Consider the following 20,216-nt stretch of genomic DNA (forward strand, 5'->3'; position numbering starts at 1 on the left):
AGTGCCATGAAGTGACCTATTGGTGAAGAAGCCATAAGTTCCAGTCTAGGTCCTGCTGATAACCAGCTCTGCCCCCTTGGGTGAGTTAGCCTCTCTGGGCCTCATTCTTTCACTGTGAAGCAGAGACCTGGCTGAGATCAGGGGATCCTCAAAAAGCCACCGTGATCGCCACAACTGGCTCTCAGGTCTAGCAAAGACAAATGAAGCTCTGCTCCCAGGCTGTGCCACTCTAGGACCCATTTGTACCTGCCTAGAATCTTCATTTCCAAACGCTGCCTTTTCCTAGATTCCTAGGCTGTCTTGCTCTGTCTGCTCACCTACCAGGTCAACCTGTTGCCCCAGTGTTAGGAACAAGCCCCTCTCTGCCCCATTTCAACCGAAAAATTGCCTGCAACATCTCCTAACATTGATTGATTTTGTACTTAGTGTTTTACTGACTCGTAAAATTATGCTCAAAACCAGACCATAGTCAATAATCATGTGCTCTCGGCCTGTTTCCCCTTTCACCATTCACCCCACCTAAAAACCTAAGAATCACCCCAAACTCTCCAGCCTCCTTGAGTCCCTCCTTCCCACCATTTACCCTCCCCATTCCTTCACCTTAGTACTGCAAGTGTCCTTTAGGCCTTGGACATCATTCTCCTGATATATTTCAGGAATCTCCTAAATGATTTCCCTTGTCTGTGAGCCCCACCCCTTCTCTGTTCACTCTCTCCATAACTGCCAGAGTGGTAGTTCCTGAATGCAGATCCTTCACATCACTCTCCCTTTTTGTCATCCTGCAGTGACTCCTCATTGTCTTTAGCTTCAAGTACATACCCCTCGTCATGGCTTTGAAGGCCCTGCCTTTCCAACTCTATTTTCTGCTGCTCTCTGCTGTGCTCCTTGTATACCAAAACATAGTTCCCAAATATCCCATGCTATTTCATGTGTCACTGCTCTGAACATGTCTAGAAGACCCTTTTCCCCCCCTCTCTGCAATGCTTGGTAAATTTCATATCCTTCTAAGTCAGATCAAGTATCTCGTCCATAAAGCCTGACTTAGTTTATCAAAGTTTCTTACTTGGTGCTAATGTTATACTTAATAAATATGTCTCCTGTTGTATTAATCTCTCTGATTGCAATGACTCGTTTTTCTATATTGCTCTGCCACACTGTAATGAATTCCTTATGAATGTCTTCCCCACCCTTGTGTTTCCAGCCCAGTTCCTATCACCTGGTAGGTGCACTAGAATATTTAATGAATGAATGAATCTGTGCTCACAATGAAAAATGCAGCTCTGAAATTCAGTGTTCATCCAGGATATTGATATATTATCTTTTTTAAAAAAAGGAAAACAGTCTTAAATTCATATCATTTTTGTTTTTGTTTGTTCTCTTTAAGTAGGCTCCATGCCTAGCTTGGACTCGTGACCCTGAGATCAAGACCTGAGCTGGGATCAAGAGTCAGGCGCTTAACTAACTGAGCCACCCAGGCACCCTGAATTCGGACTGTTTCAAAGCTGAAAGGAAGGGTGTTTCAGCTGCAAGTGAAAAACTAAACCCAAACTGGCTTGAACAATAAAGGGAATGTGTCAACTTATAAAGTGGGAAAAATTCAGTCTTATTTCTGGGCAAGACCTGGACCAGCTGGCCAGGGATTTCAGGAGCGATAGCGTGTCCCTGCTGTGTCTTCTGCAGTGTCAGCTCCATTGGCCTCTCCCCCCCGCAGTGCTGCCTCCACCAGCTCCGTGCTCTCCCCTCAGGGTGGCAAAATCCAGTAGTACCTCCTGGCTTCCTGTCTTTGTTCTAGCCCGTGTGTAAGGAAGAAGGTCTCTTATAACATGTAGGAGACCAAGAGAGCAAAGCTTCTTTTTCCCAGAAGCCCCAGCAGATGTCTCCAGTCTCGTGGTCTTCAGTTGGATTATAGTCCCATCTTTCAGTCAATCGCCGTGCCCAGGGATGAGGGTTATTCCCATGTTGCTTAAGCCATCTCAGGCCTACTCTTGGAACTGGAGGTTTGGGGGTGAAGGAGATGGGCTGAAATCCCTCCCAAACTCTCTGCCTGAGAAGGTGGAAGGGGTGAGTTACCCAAAAGAAAGCTGGGTGTTGGCAAAAGGAGGGGGCAATACAAGCCTGGGTAGAGGACCACTAATATTCATTAGAAAGGACATTAGAAATTTGGGGAGGTCAGACTCCCATAATTGTTTTAAGAACAAATGACTTTTTTTATTTCCCTGAAGCCCACACCCCCAAGTAGGGAAGGGCTTCGCAATTAAAGTGAGGAGTGACTGAAAGCCATAGGCAAGCCCAGAGCAGCAGCCTTGCTTGTCTTTGACAAGTCAGACTTCAGAGCCAGTTGTAGAATCATGGTGGCTTGTTGAGGATCCATGATCTTGCCAGGGCTCCTTGTGAGACACTGAGGTCCAGAGGGGTTGACTCGTCCAAAGGGGCAGAGCTGGTTCTCGGCAAGACCCAGTCTGGAGCCCATGGCTCCCTCACTCCTTCATGGCCCTTCTTCAGCAGCTACCATGAAGTGAGCAACTACCAAGTACTTTAAGGGACATGCACATAAAAACGTTTTTGTGCATGCAGTCAATTATGGTCATTTTGATTTCAGAATGATGGAACCATCCAACATATTTTTTTAATATATGTTATACTTTGCATTATTAAAAAAATAGTTATGAAAGAAAGCTGAAACCATTTTTGGTTGAATGAAATTTTACCATTTTAGTTTTGTCTTGTTTCCAAGGTTCTGCAATAGTGTGGCATTCATTAAATAATAAACATATTGTACATTTCAGTGTGTGGTAACAGCAAAGAATGACTTCATAGACCACTTCATCTGCTCTGTTGTGGTTTATGATGCCATCTGGATTCTTGGTGGAATTATTTCCATCTAAATCACTATAAACTTCTATTTAGGTTGTCACAGATCTAAAGCCAGATATGTTTGTGGGTTTTAGCAGTGATGTAATTCTGGAAGATACTTTGAAAGTTACAAGTTGTCATATACTATTAGCATTTAACTCAGTGTTTCACATAATTTCAGACAAACTAGAAGCCTGAAAAGTAATCCATTTCTCTATTATTTTTTTTGTAAGCGTTCTCTCTTTCTTGTTTGTCTTGCCACTATACATTTCGTTATGTGTCAGTCAAGCCTGCGTGGGAAACACTGGGAGGCCCTGTGGGTACACTTGGATGGATGGAAAGGATGCTATACACTTGGATGGATGGAAAGGATGTCTCACCAACCAATATAGGTCTTTTTCTAAGATACAGTGGGGAGAGAATAAGGGAAAGAGAGAATCTCACTTTATTGTCTTTTATCTTACTGCCAGTGGTGTGCTAGAGACTGGATCATGTTGCAGGATCTGTGCATACTGCAGGATATACATGTTGAACTGCACAGGAAGAAAGGACTCTACTAATAAAACAGACTTTCTAGGAGCATGTAACCCAGTTGGCTACCAGGCAGGAGCGATAGCGAAACAACAGAACTTGGAAATGTTCAACAGAAAACTCTGAAGATTTCTAAGGCCCTATGTGTTTTGGGTTTTTTTTTCCCCTGTTTTTTTTTTTTTTTTAAACAAAAAATCTTGGAGGCAGGAGAGGGAGACATTGGCACCACTGGCAGGTGGGGTTGGTGTGCCAAACCTACAGTGCAGAGCAGGGTACAAAGGAGAAAATGATGGGAGGAGGCAGGGAGCTCTGTTCCCGCAGAGCCTGCAAAAGAGACAAGCTCTGTGGGTGGGAGGCTGTGGATATATATGGGTTAGGTGAGCTGAAGAACAGAGAGGGAAAAGAAAATGGGTCAGGTTGGGTATATATAGAAGCAACAGAAGGCAGGGAGCACAGCTCCATAGGAAGCTGGTGCAGCTCGTTATGTATTGGGAAAGACAGGCTCCTCAGAAATGGGGTACAGAAATAGAAGAAGGGCCTTTAGAAGGATGAATCAGCAGCATATTTCAGGACACATGAAAGACCTATTCTACCTCTGTGACTTCGGGGAAATTCAGATTTCTCACCTATGAAGTGGGGAGGTTGGATTAGTTGGTCTCTTGCAGCCCTGAGACGTTATAAGGTAAAGAGTCAGCATCTTCTCCAGCACAGACCACACTCTGGACATCTAGAAACTGCACTGACAGTCATTTATCTGTTCGGCAAGTACTGACTGAGCACCCGTGACGTGTGAAACACCATTCTACACACTGCGATTACAGCAGTGAACAAGATGAAATCCTTTCCTCTCGTGGAGCTTGGTTCTGAACAGAGAGGCAGACAACAGTCAAACACACAAATGAACAAGTTAATTGGAAGTGTGAGTAATTGCTGTGAAGATGGTAAAATAAGACAGTGTGGTGGAGGGTGACCGAGTATCAGGGGAAGGGCCAGTGGGGAGCCTGCCTCCTCTCTGAGGTAATGTTGGAGCAAGACTTGAGTTGAGCCAATCCAGGGGGCACAGCAGACTGCTCAGAATGAACCAAAAAGACCCTCGGAGAGGAATGAGCATGATGCATTCACACAGCAGAAAGAAGGCTGGTATGACTGGTGAGTGAACAAGGAATGATTAGAAATTTGGATCTTATCACAAGGCTTTGGAGAGTTTTAAAGAATGAAAGGGAAGATCTGCTGTATGTTATAATCTCTGGCAGTTCTATAGAGAGTAAAGCGTAGAGGAGCCAAAGGAGAAGCAGAGATGAGTTAGGAGGCTATGGTAGTCATGGTGAGAGATGGTGACAGTCAGACCAGGAGTAGCAGGGACATAGGGAATAAGTAGATAGATGCAGAATATGTGTAGAGGTTTTGAAAGAAGGAAACACCAGAGCAGGTCCCCCTCCCACCATCCCTGCCAAGCCCAACATAGATTTCACACCCTTCATATATAAGCAAGAAGTACATTTATGATAGATTCTACTGTGTATTTGTTGATGTCTGGCTTAGAAATGCACAACGGCATGTTCTGGTAGCAAAAATGATAGTTCACTTTTGAGTTGTTATAGAAGAGCCTAGTGAATAGAGGAATACTAGAACAAGTATGCATTTCTTGGCCCCAGTGGAATGGATTCAGAGCCAGTTTAACAGCCCACAGTGTCTTTCAAAGAAAGAACTTTTCCTGGGTCCAGAATCCAGGAAAGACTGACCCTGCTTGGGTTTGTGTGGCCACTCCTAAATCAAATATTGGGTCTGGTGGTGGTGAAGTGATGGCTGAGGCTTCCTTTATGTCCTGCATCCCATTAGTAGGACATGAAAGAAGGTCAGGGACATATGTCCTCAAGGCAAAAGTATAGACTAACAAAAACAATTTGTCTGTGAAGATGCCTTCATTTGGATTTCTCAGATGCCACAACCCCTAGGAATGTCTGGCCAAAGGTCATAGCCAGGCCTAAATTGTAGCTCTCTGAAATTCTGTCCCATTCTTTTATCTTCAGAGGAACTTTTGGGGTTTTTGTTTGTTTATTTAAACAAAACTTTGTTTTGTTTAAAACCAAACATAAGCCTTCTATTAATAATTTTTCCTTGTTGACTTCTTTATGTATTTGATTATTTAATATATAGTTTAAAATCAAGATTTTTGCCATGGCCTAGCCTTCAGTGTTTTTTTGTTTTTTTAAAGTTTTTTTTTTATTTATTTGACAGAGACATAGCAAGAGAGGGAACACAAGCAGGGGGAGTGAGAGAGGGAGAAGCAGGCTTCCCGCCGAGCAGGGAGCCTGATGCGGGGCTCGATCCCAGGACTCTGGGATCATGACCTGAGCCGAAGGCAGACGCTTAATGACTGAGCCACCCAGGAGCCCCGCCTTCAGTGTTTTCTTTAGACAATACAGGACATCACATACCCCAGCACCAGTCTCTGTGTGTCAAGCATAACTAATCTGAGAGCCCTGTTCTTATCAAGATGGCCCCAGGTTCCCATCCACTTGACTACATGCCTGCATAACAGGTATAATACAAAAGCTGTGGGCACACAGTTTTTCAAGCAGTTCTGGGTGCAGAATGGGATGCTCCACTTGCTCTAACCTAGCAGGCTCCCTTCCCTTTTATGCTCAGAACTCAAAGCCTCAGGGACACTCCGCTCTCATGAATCTGTTTTCTGAGGAGAGGACCCACAGGGATGAGAAATTTCTTGAGGTCCTTGTGAATGGTCAGTTCACAGAAGAGAAGTGTAGGCTATCTACCTAGGACACATTGTTGGGGTGGGGGGGCATTGGTCTTTGATTCCTTTTCACCCTCCCTCCTGTTTCTCAAAGTCCTTAGAACTTAGTCCCTCCTGGCTCTAGCTGTTTATAAGCTAAAATCCCCTGCTTAGCATAGGTTTTTTCATCTCTAATCCAAGGAATCCCATTTAGTTCAGCCCATTTATTGAGTGGCCTCTACAAATAAGGCCCTAAATGTACAATCTGAAAATCACCTTCTTTCTGCCCTTTTATATTCTCCGTCAAAAAACATCTCAGCTAGGTACCAGGAAGATTGGATTAATTTATATTAATGTGCAATAAACAACATATTGAATCACTCGTTCAATAAACATTTGTTGAGCATCAACTGTAAACCAGGTACTCTTAGCAGGCACTGATAGGGCAGTGATTAAATTTCCTGGCCTCCTCAGGTAAGTTACATTCTAATGGGGGAGACAGATAGTAAATAAGTTAAGTATATAATATGCCAGTAGAGTGAGTGGAGTAATTTTAAAACATACAGCAGGCCTGCTAATGGGGGAAGGAAGAGTATATGTACATGTGGGGGCAGGGGGTATCTTAGAAGTTTAGTTGGGAAAGGTGCCTCTGGGGAAAACAGACCTGCTGTAGCAGGGGGAATGGGTGGGTAGAGACTTCAGTTTAGAGGGAAATCTTTTTGGTAGGATTTCCAGTTACCTGAACTTCTCATCAAAAAATAATAATGTAGGTGTGCCTGGGTGGTTTAGTCGGTTAAGCATCGGACTTCAGCTCAGGTCATGATCTCGGGGTCCTGGAATTGAGCCCCGCATTGGGCTCTCTGCTCAGCGGGGAGCCTGCTTTTCCCTCTCCCTCTGCCCCCCTCCCTCACCTCATGCATGTGCTCTCTCATGCTCTTTCTCTGTCTCTCTCAAATACGTGAATAAAATCTTTTAAAAAATAATAACATAGAGATGGAGATGGAGAGCCTCTCCAGTATAGAGCTGTAGGCTGGACAGCTGCACAGTACGGACTCTCCTGTCCCCTGCCAGTTGGGGTCATGGTTCTGATCCCTTGCCTAGCTCCTCATCACTGCCCTTTCCCAAGCTCGTCATCACCTGACTGTTTCCCTGTTTATCTCACTGGTAGAACTTTCAGCTTGGCTTTCTTCCCAGCTACCACTTACACTCTCATCCTTGATGGTAATGCAGATTCTCCCATCACGTTGCTGTGGGCTGTTCTGAATAAACTGCCTTCCCTGTGACTTGGAAAAACCTACTCATTGTCCTGCCCTGTGGATTACTATATAGTTTATCATTTCACTGGGACACTTCTGAGAACAGAGGGGGCACTGTTAATAATGATGCTGGGCCTACAGGTATAGACTGGGACTGTCTTCTGCAAACTGTGTGATTGGTCACTGTAGATATGTGGTCATTGTCCCAGTTAGCTCCAGCCACAAGTGAACTGAGACTGCCCACTGCCAGCATTCATCTGGAGGCTGAGGTCAGGCTCCTTGCATGTGTGTCCAAAAGTCAAAACAAAGATCATCACTCTTTGGTCACTAGCCTTGTTTTTCACTCTCAGGCCTGTTTTTTCTAGTTTCCATCGTGGAGATCCCTCAGTCTCCACACCGGGACGCCCCTCCACTAGTTTTCATTCCTCTGCTGGGAATGGACAGAGACTTCCTAAACCTATTTTCTCTGCTTCTTCAGGCTGCTACCTGGGATGAGATGAAGACTGTTCTTCCGAGTCCAGGTCTGAGACTGCTGTCCTCAGGCCAGACACCCTTGCAAAACCCCTACCAGGCCTGTGCATTTGCCCCTCTGGAGTAAAGATGGAATCGGAGGAGTTGGGCTTCTAGAGCCAGAGTCGAACTGATTGCCCTTCCAGCCCCTTGGGACACTAAAAATACCCAGAAATATTGTGCATTGCTTCTTAACGTTCTATGCTAACAGCTTTAAGAGATTAGAGGGATGTGATAAACACCCATGTTTTTTTGAAGAAAAATTTAAAGATATTGAGATCAGGCCTCAAAATTGGGAAGTAACATCCAAAAAAACTTTTGTAATAAGACCCTACTGGGTTATTTTTATCATAATAATAACAGTGACATCTTATTGGATTCAAATGTTCTTTGCAGTATAGGTTCCATAGTCCCTTATCTGAGTTCCCAAAACGTTCGGAAAACTTGGGGTGGGGGGGATTTCAAAGTTTGTCAGAAGTTTGACAGCAAAACCTGATGAATTGGCTTGAGTCTTTTTTTTTTTAATTGTATTATGTTAATCACCATATATTACATCATTAGTTTTTGATGTAGTGTTCCAGGATTCATTGCTTGTGCATAACACCCAGGGCTCCATGCAGAACGTGCCCTCTTTAATACCCATCACCAGGCTAACCCATCCCCTCACCCCTCTCCCCTCTAGAACCCTCAGTTTGTTTCTGAGTCTATAGTCTCTCATGGTTCGTCTCCCCCTCCAATTTCCCTCCCTTCATTTTTCCCTTCCTACTATCTTTTTTTTTTTTTTAACATGTAATGTATTATTTGTTTCAGAGGTACAGGTCTGTGATTCAATAGTCTTACACAATTCACAGCGCTCACCATACACATACCCTCCCCAATGTCTATCACCCAGCCACCCCATCCCTCCCACCCCCACCACTCCAGCAACCCTCAGTTTGTTTCCTGAGATTAAGGATTCCTCGTATCAGTGAGATCATATGATACCTGTCTTTCTCTGATTGACTTATTTCGCTCAGCATAATACCCTCCAGTTCCATCCATGTCATTGCAAATGGCAAGCTTTCATTCCTTTTGATGGCTGCATAATAGTCCATTGTATATATATAGCATATCTTCTTTATCCATTCATCTGTCGATGGACATCTTGGCTCTTCCCATAGTTTGGCTATTTTGGACATTGCTGCTATAAACATTGGGGTGCACGTACCCCTTCAGATCCCTACATTTGTATCTTTGGGGTAAATACCCAGTAGTGCAATTGCTGGGTTATAGGGTAGCTCTATTTTCAACTTTTTGAGGAACCTCCATACTGTTTTCCAGAGTGGCTGCACCAGCTTGCATTCCCACCAACAGTGTAGGAGGGTTCCCCTTTCTCCGCATCCCCACCAACATCTGTTGTTTCCTGACTTGTTAATTTTAGCCATTCTGACTGGTGTGAGGTGGTATCTCATTGAGGTTTTGATTTGGATTTCCCTGATGCCGAGTGATGTTGAGCACTTTTTCATGTGTCTGTTGGCCATTTGGATGTCTTCTTTGGAAAAATGTCTGTTCATGTCTTCTGCCCATTTCTTGATTAGATCATTTGTTCTTTGGGTGTTGAGTTTAAGAAGTTCTTTATAGATTTTGGATACTAGCCCTTTATCTGATAAGTCATTTGCAAATACTTCTCCCATTCTGTTGGTTGTCTTTTGGTTTTGTTGACTGTTTCTTTTGCTGTGCAAAAGCTTTTTATCTCAATGAAGTCCTAATAGTTCATTGTTGCCCTTGCTTCCCTTGCCTTTGGCGATATTTCTAGGAAGAAGTTGCTGTGGCTGAGGTCTCGAAGAGGTTGCTGCCTATGTTCTCCTTTAGGATTTTGATGGACTCCTGTCTCACCTTTAGGTCTTTCAACCATTTTGAGTCTATTTTTCTGTAAGGAAATGGTCCAGTTTCATTCTTCTGCATGTCGCTGTCCAATTTTCCCAGCACCATTTGTTGAAGAGACTGTCTTTTTTCCATTGGACATTCTTTCCGGCTTTGTCCAAGATTAGTTGACCATAGAGTTGAGGGTCCATTTCTGGGCTCTCTATTCTGTTCCATTGATCTATGTGCCTGTTTTTGTGCCAGTACCATACTGTCTTGATGATGACAGCTTTGTAATAGAGCTTGAAGTCCGGAATTGTGATGCCACTAGCTTTGCTTTTCTTTTTCAACATTCCTCTGGCTCTTTGGGGTCTTTTCTGGTTCCATACAAATTTTAAGATTATTTGTTCCATTTCTTTGAAAAAAGTGGATGGTATTTTGATAGGGATTGCATTGAATGTGTAGATTGCTCTAGGTAGCATTGACATCTTCACAGTATTTGTTCTTCCAATCCATGAGCATGGAACATTTTTCCATTTCTTTGTGTCTTCCTCAATTTCTTTCATGAGTATTTTATAGTTTTCTGAGTACAGATCCTTTGCCTCTTTGTTTAGATTTATTCCTAGGTATCTTATGGTTTGGGGTACAATTGTAAATGGGATCGACTCCTTAATTTCTCTTTCTTCTGTCTTGTTGTTGGTGTATAGGAATGCCACTGATTTCTGTGCATTGATTTTATATCTTACCACTTTACTGAATTCCTGTGTGAGTTCTAGCAGTTTTGGGGTGGAGTCTTTTGGGTTTTCCACATAAAGTATCATATCGTCTGCAAAGAGTGAGAGTTTGACTGAAATGGCTTGAGTGTTATAGTCTTTATTTATCCTACTTAGTGTGAATATTCATGTTTTGCTACAGAAATATTACTATGTTTGGTTACTTCCCCAAACTTCAACAGTTTAACTGTTACTATGTTTACCTTGGGTATCAGTGGCCTAGTTGATTTGGATTTTTACTGTTTCCTTCTAGCTTCCCGAATACTACATTCACCGCGTTCCCAGAAGCCGGGAGGTTCAGCAGTCCTGGCTCTCCACAGTGCTCACCACCCTGTACTCCTTGTGGCTCTCCTTTCCCTTGACTCACAGAGTGAAACCAGATTTGGTACGTATAATGATCACTAAGGGAAGGACAAGTCACACTCCCGCAGATCCTTTATCAGTAATAGGACCATAATGTTTTCTTCACCAGCTACCATGTCTCAGCGTGCCAGATTTTAGACTAGACCTTTCACTAATGTATGCTAAAATTTATCACACAAATACACTTTGCTGAAAGAGGTGAGATATTCGTCTTCCCTTTCTATCTGTAACTTGAACTCTAAATTCGCCCTCTTCTCCCCCTTCTCTTTGTGGTGATAAAACCCCAGCAGTACACTATCTTTAACCAGTTTGTCTTCCTGTTCACCTATGGTTCCTGAGCCAACATCATGTGCTTATCAATCAGAAGAGAACCAATTTTTTATTCCTTTTCAGTACTTCTTGTTTTTGTTGAGACTCTCTTACCAGATATGGTATGCAGTGGGATGAATGTTATACACACCCCAAGTTTTTGTAGGAAAGTAATACAGAAAATAGAAATATAAAAACTTAATTATGACACTGTATTGAACCCCACCTTCCTTATCATCTTAAGTTCTCTAAGGTCTTTAGGATGAAGTTCTATCATTAAATTCTAAATGCATTTTAGTAGACAATGGAGAACAATAGATATGTTATCATGGTAGTGTACATGGTTCTTAAATGCTACTTTCATTCCTATTTTAAGGCAGAATCCATTAATTGGTATAGCCTGAAAGGAAACTCTTTACTTGTTCTCCACATACACAAGTTCTGGCACAGTGGATGTTGTTCTTATAAGTAACTGAACAAAAGTGTGTTTAGCTTGATTTTGAAAGATCTCTATGAGTTTGGTCATTGCCCTTCATAAGCTGCATTACAGTCCAAGTCTCTTCTTTGGATGAGAATTTTATCTGAATGTAGTATCTAAATGATACTACATGAGTAGGTTAGATTGTTTTTAAATGATTTCAATTTACAAACAGTGAGATGCACAGACCTTTTTTTCCTAAATTTTATTTAAAGTAATCTCTATACCCAATGTGGGGCTCAAACTCACAACCCTGAGATCAAGAGTCACATGCTCTCCCAGCTGAGCCATCCAGGCGCCCCAAGAGATGAGCAGATCTTAAGTGTATAGTGACCATATCCCTATCAAGATACAGAACAATTCTGTCAACCCAGAAAGTTTTCTCCTGCTTCTTCTCAGTCAGCCCCTGGCCCTGAGCAGCCACTTTCTGATTTCTGTCACCACAGATTAATTTTGCTTATATTTATCTTTAAATTTTTGACAAAATGAATTTATTTCACAATCTCCCACCACATTTTTAGTGTGTAGATTTAGTTATTTCCCTAAAAGATCATTGTTGCCCAGAAAAGTTTATTTTTTTAAATTTTTTTTAAAGATTTTATTTATTTGACAGAGAGATAGCGAGAGCAGGAACACAAGCAGGGGGAGTGGGAGAGGGAGAAGCAGGCTTTCTGCTGAACAGGGAGCCCGATGGCGGGCTCGATCCCAGGACCCTGGGATCATGACCTGAGCCGAAGGCAGATGCTTAACGACTAAGCCACCCAGGCGCCCCAGAAAAGTTTATTTATTTCTAAAATTCAAAAGACAGAATGGAAAGGAGAAAAAAGGTTTTGACATTTTAAGTAGGAAATTTGGGATTTACATTTACTACATCACTAGAGGCATGGCCACCGTCACTGGCAACAGCTAGCTTGTGTGTGGTTTAGGACTCTAAAGGGTTAAGGCTCAGAAGGACGTAGTGACTGGTGGATGATGTCAGTCACAGATAGGGGAGCTCTGGTGACTGCCTAGCTGAAGTATTTGATACCCTCATAGTCTGAAGTATTTGATACTCTCACAGTGGAAAGAGTAACCGGTAGGGCATTAGGACACTTGGTCCCAGGCCCACTTTGGCTTTTATTTCATTTTAGTCAGTTCCCTTCTGGATCTCATCCGTTACCTTAAAAAAAGGATTGTACTAGATATCCTCTCAGTTTCCTTCTGGCTTAGTCTAAAATTTTATGAGTGCTATAAATTTGCTCGTAAAAAGTGGAAGAAAAAAACTATTACGATGTTTCTAAAGGAATAAGAGTGTAAAGGGGTAAAGGGTGTGCAATACTTATTTCCATTTTGAACTGAGTTAAAAAAATTATTTCAAACCTGAGCATTATCCGATCAGCTGTTCTGATACAGTTGGCCTCACAAAATGAATTTGCACTTAATGAAGTCCCCTTCGCTTTACAGAGAAAAGTTAATGGTTAAGAGGCCTTTTTTACTACAACATGTAGATCACTCCTGTAGTCATCCTTGGCTTTCTTATGACTTCTCTCACAAAGCACTATTCCTTCTTTACTTGTTTAAAAAAAAAAAACAAAGAAAGAAAGAAAAGTGAAAGAAAAATCCACTCTTAAAAGGGATGGCAGCATCATACCTTAAATCACTAGAGTTATCCGAACGGCCAGGTGCCCTCCTGCTCTGCTTGAAAGTGTGTGCACCTGAGTCGTCTGCGCCACTCAGCTGTCTCCGTACCTCACTCTGCCACCATAAAATATAAACACAGGCACTTTCCTTATTGTTCCAGAATGAGTGCTGAATAATAGAACATTTTAATGTTTTTCAAATGGAAATTCCATCTGGTATATAATAGGTACAGTTTATTGAGCACTTACACGTGCCAGATGAGTACTGAGAGCTCGCATTCCTGCCGTATGAGAGAGGTAGTGCTGTTGTTCACATTTAGTGGATGAGGAAACTGAGGCACTGAGGCAGGAGGTTTTGCCCAGAGTTCGCACAACCAAAAAATAATGGAGCTAGGACTGGAAGTCAGGCCTTCCTGATTCCAAAGCCCAAGGCCTTAACCACTGAACTGTATGCCACCATTTCTGGCTCCCACTGTGGACGCTGTGTTCATTTATTCAGACCAATTAAAAATCAGTGGATACATTACTTTTTAAAATAAATTACATGAAATATCACTTCCCCTAAATAGTAGTATAAAATGAAAATAAATCCCAGCAACTCAAGTACCTGCTTTCATAGCAGATTTAACACTGATGTAATTGAATAATAATAGCATATATTTCAAAATTAAATGTCATGTATATTTGTCAAAATATTTTTAAAACAAAATGGATAATAAAAATAGGGAAATAATACCATTAAAGAAGTATAATTACAGAATTCTACAAATGAGATTGACTTGGAAAATAAAAACAAGTTTATATTTACCACTTTCCTGTTACAGAGTATATTAAAATTCATTAAAAGTATATATTTATTGAGTGTATATTAAAATTCATGCTTGTTTCATACAGGCAAATTATTAAATGAAAAGCTTATCTTAGAGAAAAGTTTATAAACTCTGTTTTGGAGACCTCAGTCTAATCTCTATCAATAATTAGAAAGGATGGTTTCTTCTTTTACAATGTCATCAAATACTTTTTGGGTGGTTCTAATATTTCACACATCATATTTTTTAGGAAATAGGGTTTTGCCAGGCATCTGTGAATAGACATCATAAGTTCCTAAGACTGTTGTTGAGTTTGAAAAGATAATGGAACCAAAAACAGGTCAGTAGTTGCCAGCATCTGGGAATGGGTGAGGGACTAACTACAAAAGGACTTAAAGGAAGTTTTTTTGGGTGAAAAACTGTCCTGTATCTTGATCATAGTGATGGTGGTTAGTTGACTGTGTTTGTCAAAACTCAGACCTGTACACTGAAAAGGATAAGTTTTACTGTATGTAAATCATATCTCAATAAATTTTAATTTTAGAAAAGATGAAATGGATTAAAATACATATCATTGCCAAAAGCAGCACCTTTGGCTTACGTATGGCATTTCACTATCTTTATAAAAGTGATTTGGTGAGTCATTGCTTACCACTCTTGACACTAATCACCCCTGTGTTTATAAAGCCTAGAGAAGTGGAGCAGATCCTTGAATTGAGTTGACAGCATTTGTCTAAAGTTTCTGACATAAAATGCGGCACCTTTGTATTAAAAATATGGGTCAAGGAGCATCAGTAGTAGCAAAAATGACATTTCATCAAATGAACTGAGATCTCTGGTCATTTCAATCACTTATCATTGTCTGTTTTTCTCTGTTACCTTGGAAGTAGCAAATAGAGTTAGGCAAATTTGGAATGCTGTATTATGTTTGATTTATAGATGAGTCTATCCTCAAAGTGGTAGTTTTTAAAAGAATACAGCAAGTGCCTGCTGTGTGCTACTTTTCTGGTTGGATATCTAATAGGCATCTGAAACTTTCATAGTCCAAAATAGTAGATATTTCCTACTCTTTCCCCATTTTAGCAAATTTGCTCAAGTGAAATCCCCAGGAGACTTCTTTGATTCCTCTTTCCCACACCCTACTTCCTGTGTTCAGTAGCCCGTCCTACCAGCCATGTCTTTGAAATTTATCACCTGTTTATTTCTGTCCATCTTCACTGCCACCATGCCGTCCAGCCCCCCATTGCATGGTCTCCTAACCTGTCTGCGTGTGGAAGGAAGTTCAAGACCACCTGCAATTTCTTTACCACTTAACAATCAATGTAAATTTTTTAATGTAATTTAGATTCTGTTACTTCACACTTAAAGTCCTCCAGTGGTTTTCTATGCTGTTAAAATAGAGTCCAAACTTAGTGTAGCCTGCGCATTCCAGCCCTGACCTGCTTCTTTGACCTCTTCTCCTCTCTTCCCTTAGTTTACTCTGTGCCAGCCACACCTGCTGCCTTAAAACAAAACAAAACAAACAAACAAACAAAAAAACCCAGCTGATTAATATCTCAGAGCCTTTGTACTTGCTGTTCTGTGCTTGGGACTCTTTACTCCTGATCTAAACATAACCAGATCCTTTTTGTTCTTTGAGCTCAAATGTTACTTATCCTTACAAAGGCCTGACTACTAACGCTTCTCCAGCTAACGTCCTCATCCGTCTGTCACATTGTCCCGCTTTGTTTTCTTCATAGGACTAATCCCAGTAAAAGTTATCTTTTTTATGTACTTACTGTCATTCCATAAGAAACTGTGCCTGCCTTGTTCACTGTTTAGGAAACGGTGCCTGGCCCATGGTAGCCTCTCAGTACGTCTCCTGGATAAACGTTCCAGTCACTGTGCTAGTTACTCAGGGTGCAAACAAAACTGAGACATGGGCCTTGCCCTCAGAGAGCTTATACTCTAGTGGAGGAGACAAATGGGAAAGTAATTGTAATTCAATATGCCAAGTTCCTTAATGATAGCAAGTGAAAATTGCCATAGGAGTATCGGAAGAGGATGTCCGTGGTTGGTTCGTTCCCAGATATTTGTTGAGGATCTGCTCTGTGCCAGGATGTATACTGTGTATGAGGGGTATAAAAGTATGCACAGTAGACAGCAGTCTTGCCTATAGCTGGATGGTTATAGTGTGATAAATCCTTTCTGGGGTGTGGGGTAAGGCTTCGAAGTAGAGATGACATTTAAGCAAAGGTAGATAAGAGAGAATAGAAAAAGGTCATTTTAAGAAGAGTGAATGATTAATAAGTCAGCTGAGTAAGAGAATTACATAATGTATGTAAAGTTGAAATCTTTAGACTACGCCTTTATTAATTGGCATTTTACATCTAATATTTTATCGTTATTAGAAATTAATAGGACCTGGAACTTAAGAACTCGGGGCAAGTAATAAGGAGTCCTTTTTACAAAGCTGAATGTCATAGGTACTGTTAAGATGGCATATTGGGCTTTTTTCTTTATAATCACCATAAACAGACTTTTTTTTGTTGAAATCCCAATAGTTAAAGGAAATAACCACTTAACCATTTTATTGATTATAATGTTGATTCGTGAGAATGGATCCACCTAAAACTCATATTTTTAAAATCTTTTAGAAAAATAACATTTGTTGAGGGGCGCCTGGGTGGCTTAGTTAAGTGTCTGACTCTTGATCAGCTCAGGTCTTGATCTCAGGGTCGTGAGTTCAAGCCCCACATTGGAAAAAAAAAAATTACTGAGCTATTCCAATATGTCTGGCACTCTCCTAAATACTTTACATGCATTAACAGTCTTCTGACATAGTACTCTTTATATTCATTCCCTAGATGAGAAGCCCAAAGTCCAGAGAGGTCTAAGTAACCAAGGTCACAGAACTAGTCAGTGTGGCTTAACTCTGGTTCTCTTTAGAAATGTATTGGAATCTGCCAGAATTCTAACTTGCTCAATTCAGAACTTAACTAGTCTTTTTTTTAACATCTGTATTGCCATAGTATGTCTCTCCATTTAATTTAGGTCTTTTTTTATTTCTTTCATGTAATTTTCAGTATATAGACCATGTATAATTTTTTTTTAAATTGGTAACTTGGTATTTAACTTTTTTGGAATGATTGTAAACTATAAAAGGTATTATGTTTTTAATTTTGGTTTCTACATGTTTGTTGCTTACCTATGGAAATACAACTGATCTTTGTTTTTTATCTCATATCCTGTGATCTTGCTGAACTCATTTATTAAATCCTAGGAATTTTTAAAATAGATTTCCTGGGACTTTCTAGACAGTCACATATTCTGCAAATAGGGAAAGTTTTTCCCTTCCAGCCTTTTCTTGCCTTATTGCACTGGCTGGGATTTCTAGTAATATATTGAATAAGAGTGGTGAGAGCAGGCATCTTTGTCTTGATCCAGGTTTTAGGAGAAATGCATTCACTCTTTTACTACTAAGGATGATGTCAACTATGGGTTTTTTATAGATGTTTTTTGTCAAGTTGAGAAAGCTTCCCTTCTGTATTAGAGTTCTCCAGAAAAACTGAACCAGAACCAATGGTACAGGATTTTACTCAGCCTTTTATTCTATTCAGGTCTTCAATTGATTGGATGACGACCATCCACATTAGTAGGGAGAGCAATCTGCTTTACTCAGTCTACCCATTCAAATATTAATTTCACCCCAAAATACCCTCACAGACATACCCAGAATGATGTTTGACCAAATGCCTGAGCCCCCCCATTGCCCAACTTGACATGTAGTATTAACCTTCACAACCTCTGTTCCTAATTTGCCACAAATGAAAAAATTAATGTCATTAATGACAGAATGAATTTTGTCAGTTAATACATGATGTCCTGTGATTTTTCTTTAGCCTATTAATATTGTGCATTACATTGATTGATTTTCAAATATTGAAACACACTTGCATTCTTGGAATAAATCTTACCTGATCATGATGTATAATTCTTTTTACATGTAACTGGATTTGACTTGCCAGTAATTTGTTGAGAATTTTTATAATGATAGTCATAAAGGGTATTGGTCTTTTTTTTTTTTTAAGATTTTATTTATTTGACAGAGAAAGACACAGCGAGGGAACACAAGCAGGGGGGGTGGGAGAAGGAGAAGCAGGCTTCCCGCGGAGCAGGGAGCCCGATGCGGGGCTCGATTTCAGGACCCTGGGATCACGACCTGAGCCGAAGGCAGGCGCTTAACGACTGAGCCACCCAGGCACCCCAAGGGTATTGGTCTTTAGTTTTCTGTTTGGGACTCTCTTTGTCCCATTTTGGTCTTGAGATAATACTAGCCTTACAAAATGAGTGAGAAGTGTTTCAACCTCTTTGTTTTCTGGAAGATTATTTAGACTTGATGTTAATTTTCCTTTAATAAAGTTTGGTAAAATTCCCCAGTTAAGCCACCTGACCCTGAAGATTTCTTTTTCACAAGCTTTTTAGTTGTGGATTACATTTCTTTAATAGTCATAAGATTATTCAGATTATCTGTCTCATATTGGCTGAATTTTGGTAGTTTGTGATTTTCAAGGAATTGTTCCATTTCATCTAAATTATTATGTACATAAAGTTGTTGGTGGTATTCCCTTATTATCCTTTTTTTTTTTTTTAACAGCTTTAGGATCTGTAGTTATATCCTCTGTTTCTTTCTTGATATTGGCAAAGTCTGTCTTCTCTCTTTCTCTTTTTACATTTGTCATTCTTGCTAAAGATTTATCAGTTTTGTTGATCTTTTTAAAGAATCAGCTCTGGGGCACCTGGGTGGCTCAGTTGGTTAAGCATGATCCCAGGGTCCTGGGATCGAGCCCCGCATCTGGCTCCCTGCTCAGTGGGGAGCCTGCTTCTTCCTTACCCTCTCCCTCTGCCCACTCATGCTCTCTCCTGCTCACTCTCTCTCTCTCAAATAATAAATAAAATCTTTAAAAAAAAATAAAGAATCAGCTCCCTTTCATTTATTTTCTCTGCTCTTTATTATTTCCTTTCTTCTGGTTGCTTTGGGTTCATTTTGTTCTTCTTTTGGTTTCTTAAGGTAGGGGCTTAGATTATTGATATAAGACCTTTCCTCTTTTCTAATATAAGCATATAGTGCTACTAATTTTTCTTTCAGCAGTGTTTTAGGTTCATCCTACAAATGTGGATATGTTGCATTTTTGTTTTATTTGGTTCCAAGTATTTTTTTTATGTCCTTTGAGACTTCTTCTTTGACCCATGGATTTAGAGTGCTTTGCTTAATTTCTAAGTATTGGAAGATTTTTTTTTTCCTATTATCCTTCTGTTATTGATTTCTAGTTTGATCCCATGGTGGTCAAGAAACATGCTCTGTTTTTAAATATGTCGAGGTTTGTTTTATGATCCAGGATACAATCTGTCTTGGTGAGCATTCCATGGGCACTTGAAGAGAATGTGTATTCTGCTCTTGTGTGGAGTGTCCTGGAACTGTCTGTTACATGCTGTTGGTGGACGATGTGGTTGAGTTCTTCTATATCTTTACTGATTTTCTATTTAATATGTCTACTGGTAGCCATGGGAGGCATGGAACACTTTGTTGGCCCTTCTAAAACCATGGCTAAATAGTCTCATTGATCCTGGCCCTTCATAATCTGTTTTATGCCCTTTTTCCCCTAGTGTAATAGACCTGTTGATGTCTCAGTAATATGAACTCCTTGTAGTTCACTGTTTGCATCTTGAAACCCAAAGATTTCTTCACTATTGCGTCTTTAGTTTCTCCTAAAGGTAGGAGTCTTTGAATCAGTCTTTGAGTGAGTAGACTGACCTCATGCTCTCTTGAAAATAGACTCCTGAAGAGAAATTAGTTTGTTTCAAGGAGAAGAAGAGGAAGTTGAATTTGAGAGATTGCTAATCATTAAGCTACAGTAAGAGGACTGCTTCTGTTGGGGGGAAAAGATCTGTACAGTTCTCGAGGGCAAGGGCTGTATTTTTGTGTTTCCCATGGTCCCTTCCTAGAAAAGTGCCTTCCACATATTTGTGGAATGACTTAAAAATAAATGAATGAATACTGGGTGATGTGAGTCATCACAAAAACAAAGACGCCCACTCCCTAAACTGGTACTCTTCTCAGGCTTTATTGAGAGTCTGAAAAACCAGAAGGGTTTCCCGA

The 20,216-nt window shown here is 40.7% G+C and overlaps 1 protein-coding gene across 1 annotated transcript in view; it reads left to right on the forward strand.

Moving 5' to 3' along the window:
- Positions 1-20,216, forward strand: part of ALG14 (ALG14 UDP-N-acetylglucosaminyltransferase subunit) — a 93,741-nt gene that overhangs the window by 27,885 nt on the left and 45,640 nt on the right. Inside the window, exon 3 of the mRNA XM_028102056.2 lies at positions 10,753-10,884. Coding sequence (XP_027957857.2) covers positions 10,753-10,884 — 132 coding nt within the window. The remainder of the gene's footprint in view (positions 1-10,752; positions 10,885-20,216) is intronic.

Source organism: Eumetopias jubatus, unplaced genomic scaffold, assembly GCF_037043125.1.
Source record: "Eumetopias jubatus isolate StellerSeaLion01/CBP00866 unplaced genomic scaffold, mEumJub1_p1.0 scaffold_4, whole genome shotgun sequence".
In the NCBI taxonomy this organism is placed as follows: Eukaryota; Metazoa; Chordata; class Mammalia; order Carnivora; family Otariidae; genus Eumetopias; species Eumetopias jubatus.